Source organism: Bos indicus x Bos taurus, chromosome 15, assembly GCF_003369695.1.
Source record: "Bos indicus x Bos taurus breed Angus x Brahman F1 hybrid chromosome 15, Bos_hybrid_MaternalHap_v2.0, whole genome shotgun sequence".
Taxonomy (NCBI): Eukaryota; Metazoa; Chordata; class Mammalia; order Artiodactyla; family Bovidae; genus Bos; species Bos indicus x Bos taurus.
Window position 1 is genome coordinate 5930970 of NC_040090.1, and position 20035 is coordinate 5951004.

The window sequence follows — 20035 nt, forward strand, 5'->3', positions numbered from 1 at the left end:
AAAATAAAGTGTTTTAAAAATCCTCTTGAAAAATGATCTAGTTTTAAAGAAGAAGGCTTGGCTCTGCTCCCCCTGCTCAGAATGGTCGTTTCCTAAAGCCTGTCACTCCATACCAAGCTGCAGAACCTGACTATGAAGAAATCAAGAAAGACATGTAGACAGAATATTTTACAATGTTTTTTTTAAGTTTCTTAAAGGATTTGACTATCTTTTATGAACATAAATCTTACATGTAAAGCTTATTTTTCAAAAAGAAACAAGATAATCTGCTGCTTTAATTGAAGTCCCACAAGGACCTGTTTGACTGCATCTTGTCCTCTCCTGCTCTGCCTCTTCACCAATCCCTGAGGTGCCTGAAGAACTCTGGGTTCTAACTCATGGTTCACAAACAGCTGGTTCAGAAAAAACAACCAGGGCTTTGGAAGAGTCCTTGACCTGCAGTTTCCTCAACTGCAAAGTGAGCATTGTCCTACCTATGGGGCAGTGCCCTTCAGGTCTAATTTTAGGAAATTGAATAGAGGATACTCAACTCATATTAGTCTTTGACTTCTATTTCCCATTTTCTGAAACATGTGTCAGTCTCAAGAATGCTGCCTTTTTCAGCATTTGAAAAATTCTTCTTGACCAACATAAGGCATTTTGATCCTATATATTAGCTAAGCCTTGCAGCTCAGTGAGCTTTTCCTTTCGTGAGAATCAGAGGCTGAGCTGCGAGGAGCACCGTGTCTCCCTGGTGTTTCAGCTCACCATTTCCAGATCTGGCATCTCAGGCCCTGGTTTTCTGTGGACCCAGGAATATTTGCGACCAGAAGGCAGTTCAGACTGTATTTCTAAGAAACACTTTTCATTTACATTGAAGTGATTCCACAGAAAAACACCTGACAGTAACAGAGATTATGAAACCTCAGTTTTGGAATCCAGAGACTTAGATGTGTTTGTGCTCTGTGATCCTTAAAGAGAAGCAGAGGGATACACAGAGAGAGCAAGAACTTAGAAATCAGACAGTCCTGGGTTTGAGTTCAGCCTTTGGGGGACCTAACTCTCTGACCTGGATCAAGGCACCTACCTCCCAAAGCCTCAGCCTCGTTATCTATAAAGCAGGAGACTCACACCTACATCACCAGAGCATTTTAGGATGAAATGGAGATAAAATATATGAAATCTCTTGGATAATAGTAAAATATATACATAATACATGCTCTTTTCGTATGCATATATAACGTGTGTGTGTTCTAAGTGACCTCAGTCATAGCTGACTCTGCGACCCAATGGACTGTAGCCCGCCAGGATCCTGTCCTTTGGATTCTCCAGCCAATGTATGTTATTCTCAGAAAAAATTAAGCAGTGATTATTGATTTGGTCTCAAGCAGTATAATATCAGTTTATTAATTAGATAGTTGAGTCGAAGATACAGATGTAACAACCACTGTCCACTTACAATCTGAAGCACTACTGACTTCTGGAATTTAATAGACCATATATTTATTACGGTTTACTAGATATCATTAAGAGCAAGGTATAAAAATGAGTAAGATTCATGCCATATACCCAAGAGTTAAAGTCTAGGGGCAGAGTCAGGGCTGGAGGAGTAAGAAAAATAAACACTGAAATTTAGGGAGCAAAGACTTGAAAAGATTCTAGCTAAGTGCTGTGGGAATTCAAAGTATTGAATACATTTTTCTCTCTCTTTTATCCTGGGACTCCTAAAATGCGAATGTTGGTATGCTTGATGTTGTCACAGAGTTCCGAAAATTATTCTCGTTTTTCTAAATCTGTCTTTTTGCTATTCTGGTTGAGTGTTTTCTATTATTCTATCTACCAGATCGCTTATATATTCTTCTGAACCATCTAATCTGCTGTTAATTCCCTTTAGTGTAGTTTTCACTTCATTTATTGTATTCTTCAGCTCTGATTGGTTTTTATACTTCCTTAATCTTTGTTAAAATTCTCACTGTGTTCAACTGTTCTTTTCCCAAGTTCAGTTACGATTGATTCAAACTCTTTATCAGGCAAGTTATTTCTCTGTTTCACTCAGATTTTTTCATGGTTTATTTTCTTGTTCTTTCATGTGAAACCTGTCCCTTTGTCTTCTCATTTTGTTTACCTTTCTCTTTGAAATTAAGTGAAGCTGTCACCTATGCCAGTCGTGAAAGCATGTCCTTTTGAGGAAGCAGCTCTGTGCAGTCTGTGTGCCCCGTGGCTTGGAGGCAGAGCTTCCCCTGTGTGCAGTGGCCGTCACCGCCCTGTTGGAGGTGGACTCTGGCCCAAGGAGGTGAAGCAGGAGCCCTGAGAACACCGGGCTCCTCCCAGGTTTGATGGCAGTCTCCTCCCTGGTCTGGGACCTTGCTGGGGTGTGAGGTCTTGCAGCTGCACTTCCCAGGTGGTGCTGGTGGTAAAGAACCCGCCTACCAAACGCAACAGGTAAGAGACGCAGTTTCGATCCCTGGATCAGGAAGATCTGGTGAAGGGCATGGCAACCCACTCTAGTATTCTTGGAGAACCCCATGGACAGAGAAGCCAATGGGCTACACACAGCCCATGGGATCACAAAGAGGTGGACACAACTGGAGTGACTTAGCATGCACACACGTGTGTACCTTAGTTACAGGATGGACTGGGGTCTGAGCAGTGGGTGCCACACCACTAGGCTTGTCCCACTCCCTCCCGAGTGTGCACAGGGGATGCACGCCCCAGGGGTGGAGTTCTCTATGCTACCGCCTCCCCTTCTGCCTTCAGAGAGTGTGCACGGTGACAGACGCTCTGGCGGGGGCCATCTCCGCTCGGGAGCTAGTCTCGCTCCCTCTCCAGGACGTGCACCAAGGCGTGCACTGACAGTGGCTGCCTCCTCCCCAGTCAGAAGTGGGGCCAGAGTCCAAGCTGACTTTGTTCCCTCAAAGTCTGCACCCCTTCACTGGCAATGGCAGCCCCTGCTTTTGTGGGAAGAAGCACCAGAGCAGGAGGGGCTGCAACAGGAGCCCGGTGGGGACCTGGGGACACTGGGGTGACCCTGGTGAGCCAGCAGGAGCAACAGGCAGCTTTTGACCCGCTGCCTTCGAGCTGTGACTGGAAGTAAGCAAATATGTGTGTGTGTTGTTTTCAAGAGCAGAGTCTCTCACAGTCCTCCAGTAATCCTCACCGGTTTTCCAGTTAAGAGGCTTGTCTTACCAGTATCAGAACCAAAGGGCTGGGGTACCTAAGGTGTAGGTCGAAATCCTCACTCCCCAGGGAGGATTCCTGACCCTGTAACACACTCTCGTGTGTGCCCCTGGGAAGTATGCGTCCTGGCCAGACTGCTTCTCCTCCCTTACTAGCAGACTCCATGTGGATCTTTCTTCACAGCTTTGGTGGCAGGAGAATTCTGCTAGCACCCAGGTTGACTACAGGCAGAGTCACTATATATGTAGTTGTAGTTTTCATGTGTTCATGAAGGGAGGTGAGCCAGCATCCTCCTACTCGACTATCTTGATCTCTTTCCTTGCAAACTATTATTCAGCGCAGGCTTAACTGATATTTTCTGATTAAAGTGACATTGTATATTTTTTATAGGAATGCTACAGTAATTATGCTGTGTGCCTCTCAGTCTAAATATCATAAATGTGTCTAATTACTAAGAAGAGTACCTTCTAGGATTCTTGATTGTAAAGTCATATTTATGCTTTTGCAATTAATAAATATCTTACGGGGAGATGAGATGAGACTATCTAAAATACTATTTCTCATCAAGAAAAAATTTAATGACTGTTGAGTTACAAACATTCTGAGAATTTATTTAGCACCACGCATCAAAAGTTATTACACTTTTTAACAAAGTAAGGTTTCTATAGCAAATAACTGTTTAAAAATCAGTATCATTAAAAAATTCTGTTCAGGAAACGTAGAACATTGTTATTTATAAAACTTCAGAAACAATTTAAACATCTGACAGAAAAGTGGCCAATTAAGTAACAGTAAGAGATAAGAAAAAGCCTCTTGATGAAAGTGAAAGAGGAGAGTGAAAAAGTTGGCTTAAAGCTCAACATTCAGAAAACTAAGATCATGGCATCTGGTCCCATTACTTCATGGGAAATAGATGGGGAAACAGTGGAAACAGTGTCAGACTTTATTTTGGGGGGCTCCAAAATCACTGCAGATGGTGATTGCAGCCATGAAATTAAAAGACACTACTTGGAAGGAAAGTTATGACCAACCTAGATAGCATATTCAAAAGCAGAGACATTACTTTGCCAACAAAGGTCCGTCTAGTCAAGGCTATGGTTTTTCCAGTGGTCATGTATGGATGTGAGAGCTGGACTGTGAAGAAAGCTGAGTGCTGAAGAATTGATGCTTTTGAACTGTGGTGTTGGAGAAGATTCTTGAGAGTCCCTTGGACTGCAAGGAGATCCAACCAGTCCATCCTAAAGGAGATCAGTCCTGAGTGTTCTTTGGAAGGACTGATGCTAAAGCTGAAACTCCAATACTTTAGCCACCTGATGCGAAGAATTGACTCATTAGAAAAGACTCTGATGCTGGGACGGATTGAGGGCAAGAGGAGAAGGGGACGACAGAGGATGAGATGGCTGGATGGCATCACCAACTCGATGGACATGGGTTTGGGTGAACTCCAGGAGTTGGTGATAGACAGGAAGGCCTGGCATGCTAGATTCATGCAATCGCAAAGAGTCGGACACGACTGAGTGACTGAACTGAACTGAAGAGAAAATATATGGTAATTGATTATAGTGAAGTTGATGGAGAGTAACTCTAAAATTAACAAGTCCTGGGAACTTGTTCTTCATCTCATCCTGCCCCTTCAGTTTGACAGAGCATCACCTAAACCCAAGGATCAAGACCAAAGCTCAGCCTCTACCTCTCTTCTAGCTTCATTGCTCTGACCCACAGCCTCTTCATGGCCTTCTTCACTTCAGCATTTCTCAGGGAGTAGATGACAGGGTTGAGCAGTGGGGTGATCACCGTGTAGAACACGGCCACCGTCTTGTCCACAGATAGGGTGGTAGAAGGTCTCAGATAGATGAAGATGCAGGGCCCAAAGAACAAGGTGACCACAGTGATGTGGGATCCACAGGTGGACAGGGCCTTGCGCCGCCCCGCGGAGCTCCGAGTCCTCAGATGGAGCAAGATGACCACATAGGAGGCTAAGAGGACCACAAAGCTGATCACAGACAGGGTCCCCCCGTTAGCAACGATCAGAAGACCAATGAGGACGGTGTCAGAGCAGGCAAGTTTGAGCAGGGGAAGCACGTCACAGAAATAGTGGTCGATCACATTGGGACCACAGAAGGGCAAGCGGAAGATGAGAAGGATTTGGGCCAAGGAATGCACTAAGCCCCACACCCATGCTGCTCCCACCAGGAAGGCACACACCCGCCGGTTCATGATGGTGGTGTAGCTGAGGGGCTTGCAGATGGCCACGTAGCGGTCATAGGCCATCACAGTGAGCAGGAAAATCTCAGTGCCGGCAAAGAAGTGGAGAAAGGAAAGCTGTGTCATGCAGCCCCACAGAGATATGGCTTTCCTCTCAGCCAGCAGATCTGAGATGAGTCTGGGGACTGTCGTCGAGGCGTAGCAGATCTCAACAAAGGACAGGTAGCTCAGGAAGAAGTACATGGGGGAGCCAAGGCTTCTGCTGCTCATGACAGTGAGGACGATGAGGAGATTCCCCAGCACAATGGCTGTGTACAGGAGCAGAAACATCACAAAGCAGACTTTCTGCACCTCTGGATTGGAAGAAAGTCCCAGGAAAATGAATTCTGTCACATTGTGTGTTTCAGCCATGACGTAGCCACCAGGAGGCAGGAATTCAGAAGGGTGATATGAAATGATACAAAACAAAAGACTCCTTCCTTAAGGAGTGAATTATATAATAGTCCCTTGCGTACCTGAAATGCTACCATTCAGACTCTATAAACTTAGTCTTCTCAGAAATAGGAAATCCATCTCTGCAATCCATAGACCCTTACAGTCGGTGACACTCTTCTCTTAGGACATTCTGGAAATACAGCACTTTGCACATTGAATTGGAATTGTGCTATGTGACCATCTGGTCCACCAAACTGTGGACGTTTTAGAGCAGAGAGTATGTCTGGCTACCACTCCATCTCCAGTGCTAACTGAAGCACCTGCACAAAACTACACTCAGTGAACGTACTTAGGGTGGCAACAGTGCATATAGATCATCCTGCCTTCTTAGCACAGTATTTGGTACACCACAGAAGTTCAGAAAATACTGAAAGAACAGAGGTCACCAAGGAGCAGGACCACATCTTTTCATCCCTGAATCCCGTGTCTAGCAGAGCGCTTATTTCAGGCAAAGACCAGACCAGCGTGAGAGCACTTAGCATTCCCTTTACTTTCAAAGCGGAATTATAATCATCACATGCTCACAAAACAAAACTCACCCCACTGTTTCTGGGCCTCTGCTGTCTCACCACTGTTCCTTTTATCTGTTCCGATCCCAGAGAGCAAAATAGTGCCCTGAGACCATCCATTACCTCGTGACGGTTTCCCAGTTATTCAATCTCCGAGCATTAAGGCCAAGTTATGTGCCAGAGCTCATACATCTTAGGAGTTGCCAGATGGAGGATCTGCTCTCCCTGCAGCCTTAGGAATGCTGAGATTAAGCCAGTAAGTCGATTCCACCTGATTAAAAACAAGAGCACAGCAGACTTGCCTCTCAGATGGCCCACAGAGAAATAAGAATTCTGGCAGCTCAGCCTTGAGTTCACACTGCTGAGAGATACTGGGGGTGGAGTGGGGTGCACTGTGATCAAAGGAGAGAAGATTGGTCCCCAGAGAGCCACGCCTTTCCCCTTCGTCATCAGGCACCTACCTCATGGGAAGCGGGACCTGAATACCAACCTCTCAAACTTTCTTGTAGGTAACATAACTTCAGAAATCAATAGGGAATATATTAAATTAATTTTACTCAGTGTTCACAGAGCACTTAGGCTATGGGACTCTATGCTGTTCTGAGGGCAATTAGATCCAGCTCTTGCTTATCGTGAACTCAATTATGTGATTTTACATATGATGCCATCCCAAGGATGGATTCAAGGAATTATGGACCACAAATGTCAGAAACTGAGACAGCCCTTCTCCCGGCCTTTGGTGTGGATGACAGTGAGGCTACAGAATAGTGGTTCTCAACCATGGGTGATTTTGCCCCCAAGAGGATATGTGGCAACATCTAGAAACATTTTTAAACTTTCATTTCCTAAACTTTTCATTTACCTGTGTGGGAAGACGGTGTTATTGGCACTTACTGGACAGAGGCCAGAGATGCTAACACCCTACAATGCGGAAGACAGCCCCTACCACCACAGCAAGGGTTATCTGAGCCAAAATCACAATGCAACTGCTGTTGAGATGCCTGCTCAGAAGGAAACAAAACCTTTCCAAACTGATCTTTATCAATACTAAACTGGATATTGGTTTGAAAACACTACATGTGAGTTTATTACTCTGCTTTGGCCTCATCTGTAATAAATTTTCTGTCATGAATAGTTTTACAAATGCTATAATAACACTTTGTATGATCAGCATGCTCTCTCCCAGTCCTAAACATAATTGTCATTAATTTAGCCTGACTAAAATTAAAGCTGAAACAAAATGCCATTTTCAACTAGTGATTAAGAGACTATTATGACCATATTTTTTTTTAATTATTTTACAGGTTTTAACATAAGATGTCATGTAAAAAACCCAAACAAACTTTTTGGCCAACCCAATAATTGCTTTTGAGAGTGCAAACTCTGAATTAACCATTATCATTTTTTTCATTATCCATTATATTTTTAAAAAACATTTAGGAGGAACATTAACAAATAATTACATAAAAGCTCAAAATATTTAAGAAAATCTACATTTATTCATTTATTCTGTACATCTCATCACTAAGCTTTTGTGGAAGGCTGTAAGTCAAAATCTTTTCTCTGTTGAATGATTCAGTTTAACACATCTAAGGAAGATGAGTTTTTAATATGAGTCTATGAACATGCATTACAGGAAAATACATTTGTTAAAATGTTTGTGGTATGAGACTATTTGCTCACCTAAAGTTATACATTTTCAGGAAAGGCTGATGTTATTTTCTAACCTGGTGAAGATTAACCCACTGACTATGGCCACACTTGCCTAGTTCTAATTAAACTCCACCATTATATGAAAAGTACAGATTCTTTAAGAATTAGGGATAGTACTACACAACTTTCCCCATTTTGCAAGTTAAAATGAAGATGTGAATTGGTCAGCTTACCCTTTTTATGTTTATGCCACTACTTACTGTTCCAGACTCCTTTGTATCTAGGGATAGATATATAAGCTAGTTCCGCTCAATAAGAACAAAATAAGAATTGTTCTGGAAAAGTCCTTGGAACTGTTTTCTGAAATGAAATGAAAACCCCTCCCTTCTTACATGTGAGCATGTAATACGGAGAGCTGCTTTAGACATCTTGCAGCCATGAGGGGCCAGCCAAGAGAACTGAAGGGGCTTGGGCATGGTGGGAATAACAAAACAACCCTGGGACCACTGACCTCCCAACTTCCTGTTGAGTAAGCAATAAATGTTACTATGGCTTAAGCCAGGGGCTGGGAAACATGTTCGGTAAAGTGCTACACAGAAAATATACAGGCTTTGCAAGCAGAGTCATGAATGTAGAGAACAAGCTTAGAGTTACCAAGAGACAATGAGGGGTGGGACAGATTGGGAGATTGGGATTGACGTATACACACTGCTCTACACAAAATAATAACTTGTGAGAACCTACTGTTTAGCGTAGAGAACCCTACTCACTGATCTGCGATGACCTAAATGAGAAGGAAATCTAAAAAAGCGGGCATATATGTATACATAGCACTGATTTGCTTTGCTGCACAGCAGAAACTGACAACATCATAAAGCAGTTTACTCCAATAAAAATTAATTTGTAAATAAATATAAAAATTTCATACATAAAAAAAGAAAATATATGGGCTTTGCAGACCACACAGTCTCTGTCGTAACTATGCAACCATGCCACTCCAACACAAAAGCTGCCATAGATAAAAAGAGTAAAATAATGGGGCATGACTGTAATCCAATAGAACTTATTTGTGGGCAATAAAGCTTAAATTTATCCAACTTTTATGTGTCACAAAATATTATTTTACTTTAATTTTTTCAACCATATGAAAATGTAAAAGCCTTTCTTGGCTCACAGGTCATACAAAAACAGGCAACATTTTGGCTTAAGCCATGCATGACTGAGTGACTAACACACACACACACACACACAAGCACATAACTCAGTGCACAGACAACTGTCTAGAAAGGAAAGGGTCTTGTAAAATTATTTGGATGAAGACATGAATGGCTGTTTGTTTATGGCTGAGTCTTTGCGGTTCCCCTGAAACTATCACAACATCGTTAATCTGCTATGCTCCTACACAAAATTAGAAGTTTGAAAACAAAAAGATATGCCTGGTTGCATGCCTGCTCAGTTGCCGTCAGGTCCGACTCTGCAACCCCATGAACTGTAGCCTGCCAGGTTTCTCTGTGCATGGGATCATCCAGGCAAGAAACTGGAGCAGGTTGACATTTCCTCCTCAAGGGGATCTTCCCGACCCAGGGATCATACCCTCCTCTTCTGTGTCTCCTGCCTTGGCACGCAGATTCTTTACCACTGAGCCACCTGGGAAGCCCATGTGAATGATTAATCATAGCTCTATTATATTTCACCTTCCACAGACCTTTCCATTCTAACAATGTCCTACTTCCATGAAACAAAGCTCCTACTGTGGAATTTGAGGCATTGGATTCAGGTCAATGAAGGGGGAAAACTAAAATTAAGTTGTTGGTTTTTTTTTTTTAAGAAATAGACAACTTTAATAGGGTTGATATTTGAGAAGATGCATTCCTAAAAAATTGCCTTCATATTTTTTTCCATTTAAAAAACATCGGAGAGAAAAACCTTCTCCTATGATAGAATTATATATACAGTTGTCAAGAGCTGATAAGATGATTCCTGCTAAGTGAACTTTGACAAACTTAATTGATCAAGTTTATACATACTGGTTTGAAAAGCCATCTATAACAGTATCTGAAAGGATGAGAGAGAGGTGCTGAGTGCAGCTGTCACAGAGATGGGAGATATTTAAATATTTTCACTTACTAGAAAAGATGAAATAGTTATGTTCTTAGCAATGGTTTTTCAGTTTTTAACATTATTAAAATTTTTATTTTGTACTGGGGTAGAGTTGATTAACAAACAATGTTGGAATAGTTTCAGGTGAACAGTGAAGGGACTCAGCCATAGGTATACATGTTTCCATCCTTCCCCAAACGCCCCTTCCATCCAGGCTGCCACATAACATTGAGCAGAGTTGCATGTGATCTACAGTAAGCCATTGTTGATTATCCATTTTAAATATAGCAGTGGGTACATGCCCATCCCAAACTCCCTGGGCACGCTAAGTCATTTCAGTCGAGTCCGACCCTTTGGGACGCTATGGACCACAGCCCACCAGGCTCCTCTATCCATTGGATTCTCCAGGCAAGAATACTGCAGTGGGTTGCCATTTCCTTCTCCCCCACACTCCCTAACTAGACCTAAAATGAAGTATTGATAGAAAAGCCTTCCAGGGATTCCCACAAGAGCACATTGATAGAGGGAAAGAATAAAACATAAACTTATTTCTCCCAGTACCACAATCTTTCCACACATTGCAGCATGCTAAGAAGTATCGTTTACTGAGAAGTAAAGTAAATGAACCCAGGGTTCGCAGGTAGAAGGTGACAGAGTGGGAATTCCAACCCAGGTGATCCCTCCCTAATGTCTATGCCCTGTATACTGAAGAACATGAAGAAAAACAACAATGCAGCTCAATTGTCAACTTTCTCCAAAATACAGAGGGCTATGAAAAGCATCTGATTTATTTTATGGAATATAAAGCCCTCACCTAAAATACAACCAAAAAACATAAATAGGTGAACATTTGCTCTGTTCTTCATAGTTCACTAAAATCAAACTTCTATTTAGTCACCATATGCATGCTCAGTTTTTTAAGGTTTTCATTGTTATTCCACCCCTGAGTTAACTTTCTTGCCCCACAGCCTCTTCAAGGCAATTTTCACCTCTGCATTTCTGAGTGTGTAGATGATGGGGTTCAGCATGGGGGTGACCACCGTGTAGAACACGGCCACCAGCTTGTCCTCAGTGAAGGTGGAGGGGGGCCGCATGTAGAGGAAGATGGCGGGTCCAAAGAACAGGACGACCACCGTGACGTGAGAGGCACAGGTGGAGAGGGCTTTGCGTCTCCCCTCAGCTGAATGGTTCCTCAAGTTGACCAGGATGACAATGTATGAGGACACCAAGAGGAGGAAGGAGAAGACAGAGATTAATCCACTGTTGGTCAACACAATGACACCCTCCACGAATGTGTCAGTGCAGGCAAGCTTGAACAAGGGATGGAGGTCACAGAAGTAGTGGTCAATCACGTTGGGACCGCAGAAGGGCAACTGGACAGTGACAAGGATCTGCACCATGGAGTGAATTATGCCCCCCAGCCAGGAAGCGGCTGCCAGGCGGTGGCACACAGGCCGGCTCATGATGATTGTGTAGTGAAGGGGCTTGCAGATGGCCACGTAGCGGTCATAGGCCATCACCGTGAGCAGGAAGATCTCAGCAACTCCAAACAAGTGAAAGAAGAATATCTGAGCCACACAGCCCTCCAGGGAGATGGTCTTAATCCTGGAAACTAAGTCTGTGATGAATTTAGGGACAACAGTGGAGGAGTAACTGATCTCCACCAGCGACAGGTGGCTAAGGAAGAAGTACATGGGGGAACGCAGGCTCTTACTGACTCTGACCGTCAGAACAATGAGGCCATTGCCCACCACCGTGGCCAAGTACATGGGCAGAAACACCGCAAAGCACGCTCTCTGCACCTCTGGGTCCTGGAAAAGACCGCTGATAATTAACTCAGTCACATTATTGGTCCTCGCCATGGAATCCTTTCAGGCGCGATGGATAAGAGCTACTGAGAGCCCTGTAATAAAACAAACACTGATCATAATTAATTCACTCCATATACGGCATGTTGGGCAGTGCAAACAACATTATAATACACTATGATATCATTCATTTAGCCAGTATGAACGTATTAAGGATTAACAGTTTATATATCAGAAAATTAAGGCTCAGAGAATTGGCTTTTTACCCAAGATCGCACAAAAAGTAGTGAATTCTGGGACTCAGAACCAGACTTTCTGACTTTAGCCACAATTCGTTTTAGTCCACTAAAAGATATTCTGAATTTAGGGAATCATTTAAGTTCAGAGCTTATAGTTTTATTATCCTTTTGCATTTTTTAGTGTTCTTTACTTCATTGCATTTTGAACGCTGTCTCCTATTGGGGAATTTTCATGAGACATTTCTTTTCTTAACTTCCTTTTTCCCTTATCTCTGCCTCAGGGAATCATCTTCCCACTGATATTTCTACCTTTTTCCAAAAGGTCTTCTGTCCTGATTTCTTCACTCCTTTCTGCTAGGCCTCAGTCTCTTCAGGTCAGATTCCTTCTCCAGTTTTGCATCTTCAATAACTATGTTCCTATGACAAATGCTCAAACACATTGGAGATAATTCAATCCACAGCTTGTCACCATCATTACACTTTCACTTTCAAAACCTGTGACCCTCTGCTCAAACTGCTGACAGATCATGAGCTCACAGAGCTGGTCCTTAGACAGCAAGGGTGGCCAGCCTGCTTATTCTTTTTCCAGGTTAGTAGAGAATTTCTCTATGAGTTATATCCCTGGAACATACTTACTGACACCCCTTATACATCTATACAGCCCCAAACTAGAGGGAAGAAATACAGATCATGATACCACTTCAAGCTAACAATGCCATGTAATTCAAAAAAATATCTTCCAGATTAAGCTAACCAACTAGGACTTTTTTCACCACATAAAGTCCATGAGACATAAGAATGAAATAGTATTAATGTTTTGAATTTCTAAGTTTTATCCTATTATCTTTCCCCTTATCTCCAGGAGTTGGTGATGGACAGGGAGGCCTGGCATACTGCAGTCCATGGGGTTGCAAAGAGTCTGACATGACTGAGCAACTGAACTGAATTGAGCTATCTCTGATTTTATACTAAAACTTTCAAAAACTATAGCTTTGGACATGATACAAATGAGCTTATTTACAAAACAGAAGAAGAAATAAAAATAGGGGGAAAAAAGAAAAGAAAAAAATAAAAGATGGAAAGGCTTCAACCCCAGGGATGCAAGCGATCATGGAAACATTTCCATTCACCATGATTCCAAACTTTTCCCATACAGAACTTTGTTTCTTCGGCTGCCATGTTAAGTTTGAACAGCTTTTCCATTTCTTGAGGTCTGTTCATTTAGATAGTAATTCAATACTGTTGTAGACATCTACTCTAGCATTGGGGATGTGGGGAATATTATTTTTGAAAAGGGTTTAGGAATATATGGTTCACTTTAAAAGAGCAGAAATTCTGTCTTATCAATTTATTTACACTAAGGGAAAGCATGTTGGTTGCTTACATATCTTGGTCTTGTTAGGATCTTTGCTTTATATTTGTTCACTTTTACAATTTTGACTTGAAGTGTCACGAAAGAACTATTATCTTATGCCCTCCAAATCTTAATCAGCCTTTGAAATGTACACCTCTCAGAGCTGTTAGTAAACACAGATTTTTGCTTGTTTGCAAAAACAAGAAAGAAATATACTTTTGAAGAACTGAAAAAGAAAACCTCAACAGCAAGGAGCAGAAGTAACAACAAAAGAGCAAAACCCAAAGGCCAGTGATCTGGACTGATGGAGACAATCAGGTAAGGACGTAAGTCAAGGTTAAGACTGCAGTGATCTGGACTGATGGAGACAATCAGGTACGGACGTAAGTCAAGGTTAAGACTTCAGTGACCTGGACTGATGGAGACAATCAGGTACGGACGTAAGTCAAGGTTAAGACTGTATGAAGTTACTGAACTTGAAAAATTATAGAAGCTAGTGTTCTGGAGCAAGGAAAAGACTAGAGAAAGAGGTCATGACTTCTGAGAGAGTCAAAGAAATGACTGAGGTGACTCTGAGACACACTAAAAATAAATGCTCATAAAGCATATATACTCTTCTGGGGCTTCCCTGGTGGCTCAGATGGTAAAGCATCTGTCTGCAATGCAGGAAACCCAGGTTTGATCCCTGGGTCAGGAAGACCCCCTAGAGAACAGAATGGCAACCCACTCCAGTATTCTTGTCTGGAGAGTTCCATGGACAGAGGACCCTGGCAGACTATAGTCCATGGGGTCACAATGACTCAGACACGACTGAGCAACTTCACAACAACAATAAAATAAGTGCCCATAAAACACAAATACTATTTTTAACAAAAGTAAAAGATTGGTACTTGGAGAGTTGGCATGGGTGAAAATATAAACAAGTTTCATTTTAAGTTGTAGACATGGAGAGCAGAACAACCATTCTGAGAACAAATAGTATGTGTCAAATGTACACCCCTTTCTTCCTACAATTAATATTCCATGAAGACATGAGTTAAGTGTACAAGTGTTGGAAGCTGTGCTGTGTTGGATCCAGTTCAGACCAGCTCAGGAGAATCTGTCACAGGCATCTCTTTCAACTCCACACATCACATTGGTAGCTTGAAATTAGCCATGGTGGGAGCACGTTGGAAATCAGGAAATGATACAAATCAGTGTTCTTTACTTAGGAGAGCCAGTTATTAACTATTTACCAGCACACCACCAATAGGAGGCTGGAGGAGAGCCTTTCCGCTACATTCCTGATGTTTGCTTCACACAGAGGAAGTTACAGCCACTAAACTCCTGGCACCACGCTGCCTCCGCGGAGGTGGAGTAAATTGGGAAGCGGAGATTAGGCATGCCCTCTCCTCCTTTTCTTGGAGTGAGATGCTGCAGAGAGAACACTTTCTACACTGCCCTGGGGCAAGTTCTGTTTCAGTGAGGCAGAGACAGACAGCTTCTTAGGGTAGGTCCCATCTGTGTCTGTTTCAGTCACTCAGTCATGTCTGACTCTGCAAGCCTGTGGACTGTAGCCCACCAGGCTCCTCTGTCCATGGAATTCCCCTAGAGTAGGAAATGGCAAACTACTCCAGCATTCTTGCCTGGAGAATTCCATGGACAGAGAACGGTGCCCTTTTGATATAAGTCCCAAGTATATTTACTTGCCATGAATGGATGTGAAGCTTTACCTGAGACTAGGGTTCAGAAAAGCCACTTGTAGCAGATTATACACCACAATCTTCATTATCATCTTTTCCTGTTATATCTTTGATCCTAAACAAAGATAATGTTTCTTCCCTTCAAAATGCCTTATTCCTTTAATTTAGAAATTAATTCACCATTCACATAGAAAGAGATATGTTAAGTTTCTTCAAACCCCCAAATGATATCTTTTCTCACAAATGGTTTATTAAAAAAAAATATTCTATACCGACATAAATATCCACCATATCTGCCGTGGGATTATCTGTCTGCCTGAATGGGAATCAGAACAATATAATTTCTTGGAAGTAAAATAAAAATAATAGGAAATTCTCTTTGCAGAAGCAAAGGAGTTTTGCCATTCAACAAAGAAGAAAGCTACCTACTAGAGAGCTAAAATTCCAGGAAGGTGGATGCTGCAGAGAAGTTGTGTTGATGGTCATGCCAAACAAAAGCAGTATTGTTAAGCACATCACAGTGTGGTGGGATTTCCAATAGAGGCACCAGGGACCCAAAATCATTAAATATACCTGGCACAATCTCCCACCTTGGAAAATCAAGCAGCTCAATGGTTGAAAGAGAAGACTGTGATTCTCAAGAATCACCATTACTACATTTACACTCACAAACCCAAGAAAATGATTTGGACAGAGATTAGGGTTGAATCAAAGAAGGAAATGGCAACTCACTCCAGTATTCTTGCCTGGAAAATTCCATGGACAAAGGAGCCTTGTGGGGCTACAACCCATGGGGTCACAAAGAGTCTGACACAACTGAGTGACTGAGCCCACGAGGTTGAATCTAATAAGACTAAACTACAGAGTAACAGGAGACCTAAAGCAAGGGTGACCTGGAAGATACCCGGAGGCATCATCAGCCTCCAAGATGCCAGGCTTGTCGCTGTGGTGTCCTGTGTGATCCATGCCTCCCTTTCATCCCCGCACCCAGTCAGTTACCACATCCCATTCATTCTGTCTCTGATCACCTCTCCTCCTACCTCTTCCCGTTCATTTTGTCTTTGATCACCTCTCCTGCCACCGCATCCCGTTCATTCTGTCTTTGATCCTCTCCTGCGGGCCATTCTTTTTTCCATTCTTCCTGCTACCACCGTCTATACTGCTGTCAGCTGATACCAAGATTACCGGAGCTTCTCAGCCTCCAGATGGTCCCACTCCATCCATCCTGCAGACTACAGCCAGAAAAGTGTTCCTTAGACCCTTCTTTCCTCAGATCCTCCACTGGCTTTGAATGAGTTGGGGAAAACCTAAGCTCTCCTGCTCACTTTTAAAGACTTGAACAGATTGAGCCACTTCAACTATCACCCTCCTACCCACTAAACTTCGACTCACCTCTATTCAACTCAGGGTCCTCTCCTCCTCACACAAGCCCACCCTGATAATCCCCACCACAGAGCCCTCCTTCACCAGAAATGACCTCTCCTTATCCCTTCCAATTCGACCCACCTTCCAACCCAGTCCTGTTTGTTCAATGATGCTTGCCTTTAAGACTCCTCCAACCATGTGTCTTCTCTTCTTTAGGCACTGTAAATCCTTTGGTGATTATCCTTAAATGTAAATCTTGTTACGCTACATCTCTATCTAAAATCTAGCAACAGCCCCCCATTGCCCATGGCACAAAATATAATATTCTCACTATGAATTCCAGGTCCTTCTTGAACTGACCATTGCCTGTGTTTGCATCCTTGTTTTTTCATTACCCAATGGAATATTATATGGTATTTCTTAACACAAAGTTTCTTTCCTCTGTCTTTATGCTTAGCATCCCTACTTTAGAGATAAAGAACCTCACTACTACAGGAGTAATAGTCTTTTCTTTGGTCTCTCATAGTATTTTATCATACCTCTTCTAAATCATTTCATAATTATAGCTTCTGAGTCTATACAAACTATCATATATTATGATGACATTCAAAATTTTCTGCTTAATATTCTTCTTCAGTCTTTATTATTAATTGCATTTTTTGGTTAATAATTATAGCTAGCATTGCAATAGTACTTGCTATTTACATACACTAATTCATTTAATTCTCACAACAGGCCTGTAATGTGGATATTACTATAATCACTGCTTTTTTTATACAGATGAGGAAATAGAAGCACAGGTAAGATGTTGGGGGCCAGCGTGAGGTACTCCACCCGTGGCAAAGGTCATGAGGAAGGGGGCTTGACATACACAAAGGTGGAATCAAGCCTCAGGAGTCCCCCTGGAAATCCTCGAGCATCTACCCCCATAACCAGAGCCTGCCTACTTTACTACTTTGTGCTCTCACCTACACCTCTGACTTTACGGGGAGCTGTCCCCCACCACCTCTTTTGGAGAAGGAGTTAACTTAGACCTCCAGTTAATAATAATTCCTGGGCATGATAGGAGTGTTTCAACCTACAGACTCCTCTGAAGGTTCTCTAGCCTGCCTGACAGGCTTGTCCAGCCACATGTGATTGTTCACAGCCTCCCAGCCATGAGAGGCACAAGATGCTTTAAACCTTCTAAAAACAGGTTCCTTAGAAAAGTTAGGAAACTATTAGTATAAGTATAGTGGGCTGATTAGAAATTGTATTGGTGAAGGGTTTTTCATTTGTTGAGCCAATGTTTGTTGCTACGTCTCCACATCCCCTGCACTTACACACATTAATGAATATATAGAAGAAATAAGTATTAACCTTTGATATAAATCACGTTAGACCTTAGGCTAAGTAAATTCTTTCCTTAACTAAAACCCACTACACCCTCACCCTATAGGAATGTAACTTTATTTGAGTGGTGTCTGTTTTGAGAATAATCACCCCTGGAGAAATAAGTGTCCTGGTTGACTGACTGCTGTCACAAGGAGAGGGTCATAAATTGTCAGCAGGCCCCCAGCCAGAAGACGATGTAACACCCCTAAGACCTCTGTATACATTTGTATGAAGCACCTGACTTTGATAAAAGTCAGGACTGCTGGCCCCACGTGACTTTTGCATAACATCTCAGTGTATAAAAGTAGACCATGGAAAATAAAGAATTGGGATCAGTTTCTCGAAATACTGGTCTCCCCATGTCGCTCTCTCTCTCACTCTGGCTGAGTCTCCATTGGAGCGCGGAACCCACCAAACTTACTAATTTTGCCTGGGCTTCTAAGATCTGACCGGGGAGGCCTCAGTGTCTCCTCTCCTTTGGGAGAACGGAAGGACGCCTGCAGCCTACATAAGTGGTGCAAACTTCTTGTCTTGAAGTTTTCTTGGTCTCCCGCGTAAACCAAGCTACTCAGCCTCTTTTCTCCACTGAATTTTCCTACTGAGCTATCCTCATTCTATTACTCTTTACATCTTTAATTAATAACTAATTGAAGCTATTGTATCCTGATCCTCGCCGACGCCGTCCCTGCTTCAAATACCCTGGATCAGCCAGGGCTGGACCCTGGCAGTAAGGGAATTAACTGGCCATTCCCACCATCTCTCTCACTTAAGTGAGAAGACATACCTCCTTGTTCCCTGCAAAGCTGCCTCCCCAAGAAACATGGAAAGAAGACGTGACCAGCATGTAAAAGCCTAAATCAGCATTTGAGCATGTACATCAGGTAACCTGCTGGACTGGGGACCAGAGCCAGTGATAGATAGAAGGCAGACAATAAAAGAGAGCTTCATGTGCCACTGGGACTGGTCTCGGAATGAAGTCCCTCCACCTCAATGACATGGTTCTCACTTGATAATACCAAATATTACCTCACAGAATCACAAAATTGTAAAAGACTTACAAATCACCAAATCTTACATTACGTATATTTTACAAAAATGAATAAATCGATTCCTTGCCCTGTCCCCTCCCTCCAAAAAAATCTTCAAAATCGACCACCTAATTAACAAAGGAGGGACTTCCCTGGTTGTCCAGTGGTTAAGACTTCCCAGGAAGGGGGCCATGGGTTTGATCCCTGGTCAGGGAAGTTCCCACATGCTTGTGGCATAACAAAAAAAAATAAATAAATAGCATGATCTTCCCTGGTGGCTCGGACAGTAAAGCGTCTGGCCTATAATGCGGGCAGACCCGGGTTCAATCCCTGGGTCAGGAAGATCCCCTAGAGAAGGAAATGGCAACCCACTCCAGTACTCTTGCCTGGAAAATCCCATGGATGGAGGAGCCTGGCCGGCTACAGCCCATGCGGTCACAGAGTCGGTTTAACAAATGAGGGAGTTCCCTGGTTGCCCAGTGGTTAAGACTTCCCATGCAGGGGGACATGGGTTTGATCCCTGGTCAGGGAAATTCCCACATACCTGTGACATAACCAAAAAGAAATAAACAGTATGCAATTTGTAAATTAACAAATGAGCGTTTGTGGCTGAAAGAGAACTGACTTGCCCAATATTATACATATGGCTAGTCAGAAACTCTACAACTTACTTCCAGTCACATCACCTACCCTTAAGTCAGAGAATCTGGTATGGTCCGTTCTGCCTTAGGGCAGGCAACTGCTCAGATGGATCCCAAATGCATTCAAGTGCCTCCAATTCAGCATGAAGCTAGCTTCTGCTGGAATCGATCATTACTTCAGGAAATGATCTGGTTTGGAGAAACTGGGAGGGGATGAAGCATTAAATCTCTCTGGGAATCCTAACAAGCAAGATGCTTTGGCTAATATTAACACACTCAGATGATTTTCCCCTGAGGGCCCCCAGTGAGCCAAGTTCAGGTCACACTCAGCTACGCCACTCTAAGAGTCGTGCTAAAAAGATTTAGAGACCTTTCATTCTAACCTCCTTTGTTTATAGATAGAGTGACAGAGGAGGAGCCATGTTA

The 20035-nt window shown here is 42.8% G+C and overlaps 3 protein-coding genes across 3 annotated transcripts in view; all 3 read right to left on the bottom strand.

Moving 5' to 3' along the window:
- LOC113905304 (olfactory receptor 4C12-like) overlaps positions 1–20035 on the bottom strand; it is a 179764-nt gene that overhangs the window by 103155 nt on the left and 56574 nt on the right. The gene's annotated exons all lie outside the window — the stretch shown is intronic.
- Positions 4631–7815, bottom strand: LOC113905308 (olfactory receptor 4X2-like). Its single transcript, XM_027562348.1, has one exon. It carries the CDS (start codon positions 5770–5772, stop codon positions 4843–4845), a length of 930 nt encoding a protein of 309 aa, XP_027418149.1. The 5' UTR covers positions 5773–7815; the 3' UTR covers positions 4631–4842.
- Positions 10697–13073, bottom strand: LOC113905309 (olfactory receptor 4B1-like). The gene has a single exon (XM_027562349.1). It carries the CDS (start codon positions 11978–11980, stop codon positions 11051–11053), a length of 930 nt encoding a protein of 309 aa, XP_027418150.1. The 5' UTR covers positions 11981–13073; the 3' UTR covers positions 10697–11050.